Source organism: Ranitomeya imitator, chromosome 1 (assembly GCF_032444005.1).
Source record: "Ranitomeya imitator isolate aRanImi1 chromosome 1, aRanImi1.pri, whole genome shotgun sequence".
Taxonomy (NCBI): Eukaryota; Metazoa; Chordata; class Amphibia; order Anura; family Dendrobatidae; genus Ranitomeya; species Ranitomeya imitator.
The window spans coordinates 1,226,739,239-1,226,756,456 of NC_091282.1; the positions used below are offsets into that span (position 1 = coordinate 1,226,739,239).

At 49.7% G+C, this 17,218-nt stretch overlaps 1 protein-coding gene across 2 annotated transcripts in view; it reads right to left on the bottom strand.

The window, feature by feature from the left end:
- The window catches only part of LOC138657366 (shootin-1-like), a 50,091-nt gene extending 35,738 nt beyond the window's left edge, over positions 1-14,353 (bottom strand). Inside the window, exon 1 of one of the 2 annotated variants that reach the window (XM_069745111.1) lies at positions 14,136-14,353. In XM_069745111.1, the coding sequence (XP_069601212.1) occupies positions 14,136-14,352 (217 nt within the window). In that variant the 5' untranslated portion in view covers position 14,353. The remainder of the gene's footprint in view (positions 1-14,135) is intronic. The other variant, XM_069745110.1, reaches the window with a different exon arrangement.
- Between the last annotated feature and the right edge of the window lie 2,865 nt (positions 14,354-17,218).

The window sequence follows — 17,218 nt, forward strand, 5'->3', positions numbered from 1 at the left end:
CTCGCCCCTCTGTATCAGTCCGTCATTGTTAGTTTGTTTACTGTATGTGATATTTGTAACTTGTATGTAACCCCTTCTCATGTACAGCACCATGGAATCAATGGTGCTATATAAATAAATAATAATATTCTAGGTTCTTCAAAGTAGCCACCTTTTGCTTTGATGACTGCTTTGCACACTCTTGGCATTCTCTTGATGAGCTTCATGAGGTAGTCACCGGGAATGGTTTTCACTTCACAGGTGTGCCCTGTCAGGTTTAATAAGTGGGATTTCTTGCCTTATAAATGGGGTTGGGACCATCACTTGTGTTGTGTAGAAGTCTGGTTGATACACAGCTGATAGTCCTACTGAATAGACTCTTAGCTGCTTTTTTCTTGCCATAAAACAAATTCTAAGTAAAGAAAAACGAGTGGCCATCATTACTTTAAGAAATAAAGGTCAATTGGGAAAACTTTGAAAGTGTCCCCAAGTGCAGTTGTAAAAAGAATCAAGCGCTACAAAGAAACTGGCTCACATGAGGACCGCCCCAGGAAAGGAAGACCAAGAGTCACCTCTGCTTCTGAGGATAACTTTATCCGAGTCACCAGCCTCAGAAATCGCAGGTTAACAGCAGCTCAGATTAGAGTCCAGGTCAATGCCACCCAGAGTTCTAGCAGCAGCCACATCTCTACAACAACTGTTAAAATAGCTGCTAGGAAACCACTGCTAAGGACAGGCAACAGGCAGAAGAGACTTGTTTGGGCTAAAGAACACAAGGAATGGACATTAGACCAGTGGAAATCTGTGCTTTGGTCTGATGAGTCCAAATTTAAGATCATTGGTTACAACGACCGTGTCTTTGTGCGACGCAGAAAAGGTGAACGGATGGACTCTACATGCCTGGTTCCCACCGTGAAGCATGGAGGAGGAGGTATGATGGTGTGGGGGGGGGGGCTTTGCTGGTGACACTGTTGGGGATTTATTCACAATTGAAGGCATACTGAACCAGCATGGCTACCACAGCATCGTGCAGCGCCATGCTATTCCATCCGGTTTGCGTTTAGTTGGACCATCATTTATTTTTCAGCAGAACAATTACCCCAAACACACCTCCAGGCTGTGTAAGGGCTATTTGACCAAGAAGGATTGTGATTGATGGGGTGCTACGCCAGATGACCTGGCCTCCACAGTCACCAGACCTGAACCCAATCGAGATGGTTTGGGGTGAGCTGGACCATAGAGTGAAGGCAAAAGGGCCAACAAGTGCTAAGCATCTCCATCGCCCCAGAGACCTGGTCGTTGCAGTATGACGCTCTGCCACTAAGGGAAGCAGCGGTATGTCTGATGGCACTAAAGGAATTCTCCTGACCAGGTATCACCAGAACACATTACACTTCACACTCCGGCCACTAGGGGGAGAAAAAGGCTTTATTTATTGGGCCACTCCTCACACTGGTAAAACTAGTGGTTGGGGAGGAAGTTAGTCAGAAGCTGACTGGGTTGGATTCAGGCAACATCCCGTGGCAGGGGGTGTTGCAGGGAGAAGACACGGGGGGTCCCTGTCAGGCGTGGGAACCTGGCAGGCGCCTAGCGAACAGAACAGAACGTAACGGAACCGCGCCTGCACACCCCGTGGCAGTATCCTAAGAGAGTGACACGAAGGGAAGGATATTGTGGAACAGTGTAATTGAGATCAAGCACAAAGGAGAGCCAGTAGGAGACGTGCCGTGAGACCGAGGCAACATCCTACTGAGGCGCGTAGCCGGTGGCCGGAACACCGCGGGAGTAACTGACTCTAGGCCTTACTTCGAACTCCGTAGGACAGTTAATTATAGGTTGGCTGTCTACCTTAAATTTCCTACGAAGACATAGGGGGCAACAGTGGGAGAGGGGCGTCTCTAGGGTCCCGGAAGACCTCCAGGCCTTCCTGTCATACGGGTGCGTCCTAGCCATAACATACCTGAGGGACGAGAAACTAGCAACATCTGGAACTAAAGAGAGAGAGAGCTGTAGAGAACGAACGAACGAGAACAGCAGTTGTGAGGACTATCCCGAATGCTCAGCAGGGTAGCACTACAACACACATGCGCTAGTGGTGGGCAACGATTTCCATCTGAGAGGGAAACTCTGGAAGTGCCCATCGGACCGGCCGGTCTCCGACAGCCCTGTTAGCAGTGCTCTGGATTGAGGATCCTGAAGTCTTCAGTAAAGAGGTAAAGAGACTGCAACCTTGTGTCCTCGTTATTGACTGCACCTCACACCATCACCATCCACCTTACTGGGAAGCCCTGGGGACATACTTCACCTGTGGGAAGGTATACCATCCAGCTGCCATTCCATCACCCCAGCGGACCCCACAGCAGCGTCAGTCACCCTGACCGAACACCACAGGTGGCGTCACGAACCCTTGACAGACTGCACCACCTTTATTGGACGCCCCTTAGCAGGGTCGCGGACCGGGTCTAGCCACCGTGACAGCCTCAGAACCGAACCAGAGAGGCCCGGTACCGAGAACTCGTGGCCCTGTGTCTGGTGGCGATCCACATCTCTGGGAACTTCTTCAAGATTGTTGGGAGACCATTCGCCGTGACTACCTCTTGAAGCTCATCAAGAGAATGCCAAGAGTGTGCAAAGCAGTCATCAAAGCAAAAGGTGGCTACTTTGAAGAACCTAGAATATCTAATATATTAAGCTGAATGTGTGTATGTGTGTATGTCCGGGATTGGCATCTGCACCGTCGCAGCTACAGCCATAAAATTTTGCACAGTCACACATCTGGACCCTGAGAGCATCATAGGCTATGTTGTGAGGCGAAATTTTAACCCCGCGCTTTCCAATTCACCAAACAATTTTGCCCCTATCTACATAATGGGGATAAAAGTTAAAGGAAAAGTGTTGGAGGCGTCGCAGCTACAGCCACAAAATTTTGCACAGTCACACGTCTGGACCCCGAGAGCGTCATAGGCTATGTTGTGAGGTGAAATTTTAACCCCGCACTTTCCAATTCACCAAACAATTTTGCCCCTATCTACATAATGGGGAAAAAGTGAAAGGAAAAGTGTTGGAGGCGTCGCAGCTACAGCCACAAAATTTTGCACAGTCACACGTCTGGACCCCGAGAGCTTCATAGGCTATGTTGTGAGGTGAAATTTTAACCCCGCGCTTTCCAATTCATCAAACAATTTTGCCCCTATCTACATAATGGGGACAAGTGAAAGGAAAAGTGTTGGAGGCAAATTGACAGCTGCCAGATGTGAACAAGGGGGACAGTGAGAGCGATGGCGCCAAAGAGTATATACCGTACAGTTGCTAAGGTGGGGCCCCGACATGGGATACTCACCACACACGGGGATATGAACACACACACAAAATGTGCTTGAACACATATCACCCTCAGCACACATTTCACCACACATACACCAACCTCGCCACATAAAAGTCGAAACACAAAAGTCGCCGCTCAAAACTCGCCACGCGCAAAACTCGCCACATGCAAAAACTAGGCTCACGCAAAACTCGCCACATGTGCAAAACTCACCTCATGGAAAACTCGCCACATGCAAAACTTGCACACGCGGAAAAATTGCCACATGCACAAAAGTTGCAACACATGCAAAAGTTGCCTCACAAAAAACTTGCACATACTCAAAAGGTACTACACATAAAACTCACCACACGCAAAACTCGCCATGCGCAAAACTTGCTGCACACAACTTGCTACACTAACCTGTCACATGCAACTCGACACACAAAAAGTCGCTACATGCATGTCGCCACACGCAACTCAACACACACAACTTGACAAACGAAACTCGCCCTAAAACACACACAAGTCTGGTATTATCCTTCTAAAATAAAAATCTGATTAATAAGCAGACAAACTACAAGAGCAACAAATGTACCATATAGGAAATACGGCAGCTGTCAGTCACAAGACCTGTCTATTATGTGTATGTGTGAGCTAATATATACTGCCAGGGGGAGGGCTTCCTGTTGGCTGGGGATTTATCAGGCTGCCAATTTAGCTTACAAATACTGAGGTAAAAATACTGAGCAAATAACGTGTGAATGCGGTCTAATACAGGAGGAGATGACACACAGGTATATACTATATACAGGAGGAGATGACATACAGGTATATACTATATACAGGAGCAGATGACCTACAGGTATATACTATATACAGGAGGAGATGACACACAGGTATCTATAATATAACGCTGGGAGCGTCACTCTGTCCGAAGCCTTTATAGACTGCGCAAGCACAAGCGCCGGCGCAGTCTGGGCCTCACAGAGTGACGCTCCCAGGAGATCGCGGTGTGCGTAAACACTGAACGCACACCGCGATCTCCACTGGAGAGTCAGGGACCGCCAGGAGGGTAAGTATATTCACCTGTCCCCCGTTCCAGCGTTGCGTGCGGCTCCGTCTCCCGGGTCCTCTGCTGTGACGTTCCCAGTTCAGAGGGCGCGATAACGCGCTTAATGCACGTCGGCGCCGCCCTCTGACTGAACAGTCACAGCCAGAGCAGCCGGAAGATGGCGGCGCGCAGCGCTGGAACGGGACAGACAGGTGAGTATAGCAAGTGCTGGGGGCCTGAGCTAGCGTTGATACCGGCACCTGACCCCCACAGTGCGCCGGTGTCCCCGCCTGCTCAGGCCCCCAGCACTCGGCGCCCAGCGACGATAGGTGAGTAGGGTATTTTTTTTTTTAATATATATGGCAGCAGCATACGGGGCATATATAATGGAGCATCTTATGGGGGGTATATAATACAATGGTGGCGCAGGATGGGAGCAGCACATGACAGAACGGGGGCGCAGGATGGGAGCAGCACATGACAGAACGGACGCAGGATGGCAGCAGCATATGACAGAACGGGCGCAAGATGGTAGCAGCACATGACAGAACGGGGGCGCAGGATGGCAGCAGCACATGACAGAACGGGGGCGCAGGATGGGAGCAGCACATGACAGAACAGGGGCGCAGGATGGGAGCAGCACATGACAGAATGGGGGCGCAAGATGGGAGCAGCACATGACAGAACGGGGCACAGGATGGCAGCAGCACATGACAGAACGGCCGCAGGATGGGAGCAGCACATGACAGAACGGGGGCGCAGGATGGGAGCAGCACATGACAGAATGGGGGCGCAGGATGGCAGCAGCACATGAGAGAACGGGCGCAGGATGGGAGCAGCACATGACAGAACAGGGGCGCAGGATGGGAGCAGCACATGACAGAATGGGGGCGCAAGATGGAAGCATCACATGACAGAACGGGGGCACAGGATGGGAGCAGCACATGACAGAACGGGCGCAGGATGGGAGCAGCACATGACAGAACAGGGGCGCAGGATGGGAGCAGCACATGACAGAATGAGGGCGCAGGATGGCAACAGCACATGACAGAACGGGCGCAGGATGGGAGCAGCACATGACAGAACAGGGGCGCAGGATGGGAGCAGCACATGAAAGAACGGGGGCACAGGATGGGAGCAGCACATGACAGAACGGGGGCGCAGGATGGGAACAGCACATGACAGAACGGGCGCACGATGGGAACAGCACATGACAGAACGGGCGCACGATGGCAGCAGCACATGACAAAACGGGCGCAGGATGGGAGCAACACGTGACAGAACGGGGGCGCAGGATGGCAGCAGCACATGACAGGATGGGAGCAGCACATGACAGAACGGGGGCGCAGGATGGGAGCAGCACATGACAGAACGGGGGCGCAGGATGGCAGCAGCACATGACAGAACGGGCGCAGGATGGGAGCAGCACATGAAAGAACGGGGGCACAGGATGGGAGCAGCACATGACAGAACGGGGGCACAGGATGGGAGCAGCACATGACAGGATGGGAGCAGCAAATGACAGAATGGAGGCGCAGGATGGGTGCAGAACATGTCAGAATGGAGGCGCAGGATGGGTGCAGCACATGTCACAATGGGGACGCAGGATGGGAGCAGCACATGACAGAATGGGGGCGCAGGATGGGTGCAACACATGTCAGAATGGGGGCGCAAGATGGGTGCAGAACATGTCAGAATGGAGGAGCAGTATGGGTGCAGAACATGTCAGAATGGGGGCGCAGGATGGGAGCAGCACATGTCACAATGGGGGCGCAGGATGGAAGCAGCACATGACAGAATGGGGGTGCAGGATGGGTGCAACACATGACAGAATGGGGGAGCAAGATGGGTGCAACACATGGCAGGATGGGGGCACAGGATGGGTGCAGCACATGACAGGATGGGGACACAGGATGGAGCAGCACATGTCAGAATGGGGGTGCAGGATGGGTGCAGCACATGACAGGATGGGGACGCAGGATGGAGCAGCTCATGACAGGATGGGGACGCAGGATGGAGCAGCACATACCAGGATGGAGACCATATACCTATATAGATGCTAGCCACCCGGGCGTAGAACGGGTTCAATAGCTAGTATACTATATACAGGGGAGATGACATACAGGTATATACTATATACAGGAGCAGATGACCTACAGGTATATACTATATACAGGAGGAGATGACACACAGGTATATCCTATAAACAGGAGCAGATGACCTACAGGTATCTAATATATAAAGCTGAATGTGTGTGTGTATGTGTGTGTGTGTATGTATGTATGTATGTCCGGGATTGGCATCTGCACCGTCGCAGCTACAGCCACAAAATTTTGCACAGTCACACGTCTGGACCCTGAGAGCGTCATAGGCTATGTTGTGAGGTGAAATTTTAACTCCGCGCTTTCCAATTCACCAAACAATTTTGCCACTATCTACATAATGGGGAAAAGTGAAAGGAAAAGTGTTGGAGGCAAATTGACAGCTGCCAGATGTGAACAAGGGGGACAGTGAGAGCGATGGCGCCAAAGAGTATATACCGTACAGTTGCTAAGGTGGGGCCCCGACATGGGATACTCACCACACACGGGGATATGAACACACACACAAAACGTGCTTGAACACATATCACCCTCAGCACACATTTCACCACACATACACCAACCTCGCCACATAAAAGTCGAAACACAAAAGTCACCGCTCAAAACTCGCCACGCGCAAAACTCGCCACATGCAAAAACTAGGCTCACGCAAAACTCGCCACAAGTGCAAAACTCACCTCATGGAAAACTCGCCACACGCAAAACTTGCACACGCGGAAAAATTGCCACATGCACAAAAGTTGCAACACATGCAAAAGTTGCCTCACACAAAACTTGCACATACTCAAAAGGTACTACACATAAAACTCACCACACGCAAAACTCGCCATGCGCAAAACTTGCTGCACACAACTTGCTACACTAACCTGTCACATGCAACTCGACACACAAAAAGTTGCTACACGCATGTTGCCACACAAAACTCATCTCACAAAAGTCGCTACATGCATGTCGCCACACGCAACTCAACACACACAACTTGACAAACGAAACTCGCCCTAAAACACACACAAGTCTGGTATTATCCTTCTAAAATAAAAATCTGATTAATAAGCAGACAAACTACAAGAGCAACAAATGTACCATATAGGAAATACGGCAGCTGTCAGTCACAAGACCTGTCTATTATGTGTATGTGTGAGCTAATATATACTGCCAGGGGGAGGGCTTCCTGTTGGCTGGGGATTTATCAGGCTGCCAATTTAGCTTACAAATACTGAGGTAAAAATACTGAGCAAATAACGTGTGAATGCGGTCTAATACAGGAGGAGATGACACACAGGTATATACTATATACAGGAGAGATGGCACACAGGTATATACTATATACAGGAGGAGATGACATACAGGTATATACTATATACAGGAGCAGATGACCTACAGGTATATACTATATACAGGAGGAGATGACACACAGGTATCTATAATATAACGCTGGGAGCGTCACTCTGTCCGAAGCCTTTATAGACTGCGCAAGCACAAGCGCCGGCGCAGTCTGGGCCTCACAGAGTGACGCTCCCAGGAGATCGCGGTGTGCGTAAACACTGAACACACACCGCGATCTCCACCGGAGAGTCAGGGACCGCCAGGAGGGTAAGTATATTCACCTGTCCCCCGTTCCAGCGTTGCGTGCGGCTCCGTCTCCCGGGTCCTCTGCTGTGACGTTCCCAGTTCAGAGGGCGCGATAACGCGCTTAATGCACGTCGGCGCCGCCCTCTGACTGAACAGTCACAGCCAGAGCAGCCGGAAGATGGCGGCGCGCAGCGCTGGAACGGGACAGACAGGTGAGTATAGCAAGTGCTGGGGGCCTGAGCTAGCGTTGATACCGGCACCTGACCCCCACAGTGCGCCGGTGTCCCCGCCTGCTCAGGCCCCCAGCACTCGGCGCCCAGTGACGATAGGTGAGTAGGGTATTTTTTTTTTTATATATATATATATATATATATATGGCAGCAGCATACGGGGCATATATAATGGAGCATCTTATGGGGGGCATATAATACAATGGTGGCGCAGGATGGGAGCAGCACATGACAGAACGGGGGCGCAGGATGGGAGCAGCACATGACAGAACGGACGCAGGATGGCAGCAGCACATGACAGAACGGGCGCAGGATGGTAGCAGCACATGACAGAACGGGGGCGCAGGATGGCAGCAGCACATGACAGAACGGGGGCGCAGGATGGGAGCAGCACATGACAGAACAGGGGCGCAGGATGGGAGCAGCACATGACAGAATGGGGGCGCAAGATGGGAGCAGCACATGACAGAACGGGGGCACAGGATGGCAGTAGCACATGACAGAACGGCCGCAGGATGGGAGCAGCACATGACAGAACGGGGGCGCAGGATGGGAGCAGCACATGACAGAATGGGGGCGCAGGATGGCAGCAGCACATGACAGAACGGGCGCAGGATGGGAGCAGCACATGACAGAACAGGGGCGCAGGATGGGAGCAGCACATGACAGAATGGGGGCGCAAGATGGAAGCATCACATGACAGAACGGGGGCACAGGATGGGAGCAGCACATGACAGAACGGGCGCAGGATGGGAGCAGCACATGACAGAACAGGGGCGCAGGATGGGAGCAGCACATGACAGAACGAGGGCGCAGGATGGCAACAGCACATGACAGAACGGGCGCAGGATGGGAGCAGCACATGACAGAACAGGGGCGCAGGATGGGAGCAGCACATGAAAGAACGGGGGCACAGGATGGGAGCAGCACATTACAGAACGGGGGCGCAGGATGGGAACAGCACATGACAGAACGGGCGCACGATGGGAACAGCACATGACAGAACGGGCGCACGATGGCAGCAGCACATGACAAAACGGGCGCAGGATGGGAGCAACACGTGACAGAACGGGGGCGCAGGATGGCAGCAGCACATGACAGGATGGGAGCAGCACATGACAGAACGGCGGCGCAGGATGGGAGCAGCACATGACAGAACGGGGGCGCAGGATGGCAGCAGCACATGACAGAACGGGCGCAGGATGGGAGCAGCACATGAAAGAACGGGGGCACAGGATGGGAGCAGCACATGACAGAATGGGGGCACAGGATGGGAGCAGCACATGACAGGATGGGAGCAGCAAATGACAGAATGGAGGCGCAGGATGGGTGCAGAACATGTCAGAATGGAGGCGCAGGATGGGTGCAGCACATGTCACAATGGGGACGCAGGATGGGAGCAGCACATGACAGAATGGGGGCGCAGGATGGGTGCAACACATGTCAGAATGGGGGCGCAAGATGGGTGCAGAACATGTCAGAATGGAGGAGCAGTATGGGTGCAGAACATGTCATAATGGGGGCGCAGGATGGGAGCAGCACATGTCACAATGGGGGCGCAGGATGGAAGCAGCACATGACAGAATGGGGGTGCAGGATGGGTGCAACACATGACAGAATGGGGGAGCAAGATGGGTGCAACACATGGCAGGATGGGGGCACAGGATGGGTGCAGCACATGACAGGATGGGGACACAGGATGGAGCAGCACATGTCAGAATGGGGGTGCAGGATGGGTGCAGCACATGACAGGATGGGGACGCAGGATGGAGCAGCTCATGACAGGATGGGGACGCAGGATGGAGCAGCACATACCAGGATGGAGACCATATACCTATATAGATGCTAGCCACCCGGGCGTAGAACGGGTTCAATAGCTAGTATACTATATACAGGGGAGATGACATACAGGTATATACTATATACAGGAGCAGATGACCTACAGGTATATACTATATACAGGAGGAGATGACACACAGGTATATCCTATAAACAGGAGCAGATGACCTACAGGTATCTAATATATAAAGCTGAATGTGTGTGTGTATGTGTGTGTGTGTGTGTATGTATGTATGTCCAGGATTGGCATCTGCACCGTCGCAGCTACAGCCACAAAATTTTGCACAGTCACACGTCTGGACCCTGAGAGCGTCATAGGCTATGTTGTGAGGTGAAATTTTAACTCCGCGCTTTCCAATTCACCAAACAATTTTGCCACTATCTACATAATGGGGAAAAGTGAAAGGAAAAGTGTTGGAGGCAAATTGACAGCTGCCAGATGTGAACAAGGGGGACAGTGAGAGCGATGGCGCCAAAGAGTATATACCGTACAGTTGCTAAGGTGGGGCCCCGACATGGGATACTCACCACACACGGGGATATGAACACACACACAAAACGTGCTTGAACACATATCACCCTCAGCACACATTTCACCACACATACACCAACCTCGCCACATAAAAGTCGAAACACAAAAGTCACCGCTCAAAACTCGCCACGCGCAAAACTCGCCACATGCAAAAACTAGGCTCACGCAAAACTCGCCACAAGTGCAAAACTCACCTCATGGAAAACTCGCCACACGCAAAATTTGCACACACGGAAAAATTGCCACATGCACAAAAGTTGCAACACATGCAAAAGTTGCCTCACACAAAACTTGCACATACTCAAAAGGTACTACACATAAAACTCACCACACGCAAAACTCGCCATGCGCAAAACTTGCTGCACACAATTTGCTACACTAACCTGTCACATGCAACTTGACACACAAAAAGTTGCTACACGAATGTTGCCACACAAAACTCATCTCACAAAAGTCGCTACATGCATGTCGCCACACGCAACTCAACACACACAGCTTGACAAACGAAACTCACCCTAAAACACACACAAGTCTGGTATTATCCTTCAAAAATAAAAATCGGATTAATAAGCAGACAAACTACAAGAGCAACAACTGTACCATATAGGAAATACAGCAGCTGTCAGTCACATGACCTGTCTATTATGTGTATGTGTGAGCTAATATATACTGCCAGGGGGAGGGCTTCCTGTTGGCTGGGGATTTATCAGGCTGCCAATTTAGCTTACAAATACTGAGGTAAAAATACTGAGCAAATAACGTGTGAATGCGGTCTAATACAGGAGATCACACAGGTATATACTATATACAGGAGAGATGGCACACAGGTATATACTATATACAGGAGGAGATGACATACAGGTATATACTATATACAGGAGCAGATGACCTACAGGTATATACTATATACAGGAGATGACACACAGGTATATACTATATACAGGGGAGATGACATACAGGTATATACTATATACAGGAGCAGATGACCTACAGGTATATACTATATACAGGAGGAGATGACACACAGGTATATACTATATACAGGAGCAGATGACCTACAGGTATATACTATATACAGGAGGAGATGACACACAGGTATATACTATAAACAGGAGCATATGACCTACAGGTATATACTATATACATGAGGAGATTACACACAGGTATATACTATATACAGGAGCAGATGACCTACAGGTATATACTATATACAGGAGGAGATGACATACAGGTATATGCTATATAGAAGATGACATACAGGTATATACTATATACAGGAGGAGATGACACACAGATATATACTATATACAGGAGGAGATGACATACAGGTATATACTATATATAGAAGGAGAAGACATACAAGTATATACTATTTACAGGGGAGATGACACACAGCAGGTATATACTATATACAGGAGATGACATACAGGTGTATACTATATATAAGGGAGATGACAAACATGTATATACTGAGGTGAAAATGAGAGGTGTGAGGTGAAAATGAAAAGGTGTGAGTGCAAAATGAGAGGAGTGAGGGAAAATAGTGTAGTGATCGGAAAATGACAGATGTGAGGTCGAAATGACAAGTGTTAGGGGGGAATGAGAGGAGTGAGGGAGAAAATGAGAGATGTGAGGGGGAAAATGAGAGATGTGATTGGGAAAATGAGAGGCATGATGGGAAAATAAGAGAAGTGAGGTGCTATAACTAACCACAGATATTTACTATGCCCAGGCAACGCCGGGCTCTTCAGCTAGTAAGACATATTTTCAGTTGTTTCACACTTTTTTGGTAAGTATATAATTCCACATGTGTTAATTCAAAGTTTTGATGCCTTCAGAGTGAATTTACAATTTTCATAGTTATGAAAATACAGAAAAATCTTTAAATGAGAAGGTGTGTCTAAACTTTTGGTCTGTACTGTATGTGCCCCCCTCATCCATCTCCGGGGGCTTCTCTTTCCTCATCTACATCCATAGACATTAATATGGAGAAAGTATGTGCCCCCCACATCCTCCCCCGGGGGCTTCTCTGTCCTCCTCTGCATCCATAGACATTAATATGGGGAAAAGTATGTGTCCCCCACATCCTCCCCCGGGGGCTTCTCTGTCCTCCTCTGCATCCATAGACATTAATATGGGGAAAAGTATGTGCCCCCCACATCCTCCTCCGGGGGCTTCACTGTCCTCATCTACATCCATAGACATTAATATGGAGACAGTATGTGCCCCCCACATCCTCCTCCGGGGGCTTCTCTGTCCTCATCTACATCCATAGACATTAATATGGAGAAAGTATGTGCCCCCCACATCCTCCTCCGGGGGCTTCTCTGTCCTCATCTACATCCATAGACATTAATATGGAGAAAGTATGTGCCCCCCACATCCTCCTCCGGGGGCTTCTCTGTCCTCATCTACATCCATAGACATTAATATGGAGAAAGTATGTGCCCCCCACATCCTCCTCCGGGGGCTTCACTGTCCTCATCTACATCCATAGACATTAATATGGAGAAAGTATGTGCCCCCCCACATCCTCCTCCGGGGGCTTCTCTGTCCTCATCTACATCCATAGACATTAATATGGAGAAAGTATGTGCCCCCCACATCCTCCTCCGGGGGCTTCACTGTCCTCATCTACATCCATAGACATTAATATGGAGAAAGTATGTGCCCCCCCACATCCTCCTCCGGGGGCTTCTCTGTCCTCATCTACATCCATAGACATTAATATGGAGAAAGTATGTGCCCCCCACATCCTCCCCCGGGGGCTTCTCTGTCCTCCTCTGCATCCATAGACATTAATATGGGGAAAAGTATGTGCCCCCCACATCCTCCCCCGGGGGCTTCTCTGTCCTCCTCTGCATCCATAGACATTAATATGGGGAAAAGTATGTGCCCCCCACATCCTCCTCCGGGGGCTTCTCTGTCCTCCTCTGCATCCATAGACATTAATATGGGGAAAAGTATTTTGTAGGAGAATGAACTGTTTTCTGCATCATCACAACAAGACAAACCAGAGAGATAACAATATAGAGTTCAGAACATGGCGCCATCTGCTGTCTGCCAAAGATATTCCCTGCAAAGCATAAGCCTGCAGCTGTTGTATACTCCAAGAAGCATGTGTCAGCTCCATATCAATGTCTATGGATTTAGAAAGGGAGGCCAGAAAAGCTTCTGGAAGTTTAATATGAAGTTGTTTGTCCATATAATGTGCAGTGTAAAGCAGAAGTTTCCATGCACTGAAGGTAAATAATAATGATGGTCCTAACTGACCTAAAACGGGAAAGGTTTACTCTGATTTCATGTCAGATATTGAGAAAAACCTGCAGATGTGTCTTTATATGTAGTGGATGGAAACCTCTGGTTTCACCTGTATGTTAGATCCCTATACGCGCCCTTGTGCACGTGCGTTACTGCATACACCACTATACTCCATACTATACATATCTGGTGATCAGAGCTATACATTCATCTGTACATGACGGTGTCTGCAGAATGTGACCCCCGGGAACCCGAATCCCACCTGTGAGTTGGCGGAGCTCCTCTTCTATACAGGAGATATTAAGGTCAGCCTCCCCGGCAGCCTCCGCCATCATCTCCCCGGCAGCCTCCGCCATCATCTCCCCCGCAGCCTCCGCCATCATCTCCCCCGCAGCCTCCGCCATCATCTCCCCCGCAGCCTCCGCCATCATCTCCCCCGCAGCCTCCGCCATCATCTCCCCCGCAGCCTCCGCCATCATCTTCTGCAGTAAAACCAGGAACTTCTCTCTGCTTTATTTTTCTATTATTAGAGAATTGAAACTCCACTCCCAGATCCTGCAGGTTCTGCGCCTTCGTCACTTCTCCTAATGTGGACACGGCGGCCGGGCAGGGCCGGGAGTCGGCCACTTCCCCATAGCTGAGCCTTATGGTTCCCGTCTCCCTATAATGCGCCTTTAATGTGTAATGTATGAATGGACGAGAGATCTTACATGTTCTTTACATTTTCTTAAGGATTTGTTTTTTGTGAGGTTTTTTTGCTAAGTAATGTGTTAAAAGAAATCACTTCGGAATTCGGGATTCGGAACGACCAGGCCGTAGACTATAATGGTGCCATCGGAGCTAATCTGCGCTCTTCGGGGATAATTTTCGGGCAGACCCTCCGATGGAGCAGACTGCGTCGGGGTGACATGTCCAGGTCCTGAGGTACCGGCACGTGGTCTCATCTCCACACCTTTCCCCCTCATTTAGAACACGCAGATGATACTTTGCCCGCTTGGACACCAGGGGAGGGAAGCGGGAAGAGAGCCACAAAAAATCAGCACCTTCATTATCACATTTCGTGGAAAACGAAAATTAGGACCTAAAAAAAAAGTCCAAAGTCAACAAGAGTCCTACTTGGGGGGGTTTAGTTATATAGAGGTAGCTACACCCCCAACTACTCCCCCCAACTAAGACTCTTCTTGACTTTGGACATTCTTAGGCCCGAATTCTTCGTTTTGGTGGTGATTATCTGCCGCTCTCGTCTCCCTTCCCTCCCCTGGACCAGACTTTTTGCCCCGTCATTACCTTATTGTTCCCTTATAATCCTTGCAGTAAGTCCGGAGGGAGTGAGCTGGGGCTTGGATGACTTATTGCTGAGCTTTTGGAGTAATTTTATCAGTTTTTGGGAAGGTTCATCACCCTGGTTACAGGCTTGGCACTGGTTTAGTTCGTGGTGTCGGTAACTTCTTACATTAGTTCGATTTCCTTTGCCGAACATTGCATTTTGCTTTGCACGTTGCCGATACCACGGCTTGTCTTGGGTCTTCAGGACACTGAATATCCCCCCCCCCCCATCACATTCTAGAGAAGATGATTTTCTATCCCCTGTACATGCTGTCGGTCACGGCTGCCCCCGTAGAGGCTCCTGTATATTTTTGCCCAAGTGTAATAACTGGTGACTCCTGATGGAGGGTGGAGGGGCTATAACTTTCCCAAACCGCGCACTTTATTCATTATTGACAATTGCTCCAGTGTTTGATCTCAGACGGAATAAATGTTCTAATTGTAGATAGAAAATGAAGGAAGTGACGAAGGAGAAATATGGGGAAGGTGATAAAGTGGTGACAGGAGCAGATAGGAGAGTTGCTATGTGATTTTATGATGTCAACAAAAACGCACGTGAGAATATTTACTGTAGTAATAAAAGCACCAGTCAGTTATACTGGGCAAACTGGGAAATCTTCACCTACCTCTCCCCACTATAAACAGAAAGATATATCCATGCGGGTGGGTGACATACTTCTGCGCTGTCTGCCGTGAGCCCTTCAGCATTATTTATCTGGTACATAGCTTTTTGTGCAGCTCTCTCCTCATCTCTCCCAGCAGACAGTTCCAGCATTATTCACAAGTCACACAGTACATACAGTATAATGTAGCCCCCCACACACAGTATAGTGCAGCCCCCGCACACAGTGCAGCCCCCACACAGTACAATGCAACTCCCACCTACACAGTATAGTGCAGCCTCCACACACACAGTATAGTGCAGTCCCCCCACACACACTATTGTGCAGCACACACACTATAATGCAGGCACAAACATACACACACTATAATGCAGGCACAAACACACACAAACACATACACACTATAATGCAGACACACACACATACACTATAATGCAGACACACACTATAATGCACACACACAAACATACACACACTATAATGCAGACACACACACTATAATGCAGACACACACACACAATTCTCCTCCTCCTTCCCCTGCTGCTCTGACTTAACCCTGCTGTTCTGTTGGTCAAAAATGACCGACTTTGAACTTCAATATTCTTTAAAATATTCAAGATGCGGCTCTGAAACCCGTGGCCGACCGACCCATCCTCATTTAAGTCAATCAACCACAAGTTTCAGAACCGCATCTTGAACACCCCAAAAAATACCAAAGTTCAAAATAGGTCTCCCCAGACCGAACAGAACAGCAGGGTTAAGCAGAGTGTCTCAGCATCTCACCAGCTCCACTGCTGATACATGCTGAGTCACAGGCAAAGAGGGAGTGATGGGAGAGGGAGTGTCATATGATGCTCTCTCCTCCATCACCGCTTTCAACTATCAAGGTTGAATACGTGATGCGGGGAGGGGGCGGCACCACCCTCTCTTACTCAGGGGCCCCAAGGTGGCCACTAACTGAGGGCCCCTGGAGGAGTGGGAGCCCTAGGCGGCTGCCTGGTTTGCCTGCCCCTAACGCCGGCCCTGCCCAGCAGACAGTCCCAGCATTATTCACAAGGCACACAGTTTTTTTGCGCAGCTCTCTCCTCCCCTCTCCCAGCAGACAGTCCCTGCATTATGCACAAGTCACACAGATATTTGTGCAGCTGTCTCCTCCCCGCTCCCAGCAGACAGTCCCAGCATTATTCACAAGTCACACAGATTTTTGTGCAGCTCTCTCCTCCCCTCTCCCAGCAGACAGTCCCAGCATTATTCACAAGTCACATAGTTTTTTGGGCATCTCTCTCCTCCCCTCTCCCAGCAGACAGTCCCTGCATTATTCACATGTCACATAGTTTTTTGGGCATTTCTCTCCTCCCCTCTCCCAGCAGACAGTCCCAGCATTATTCACAAGTCA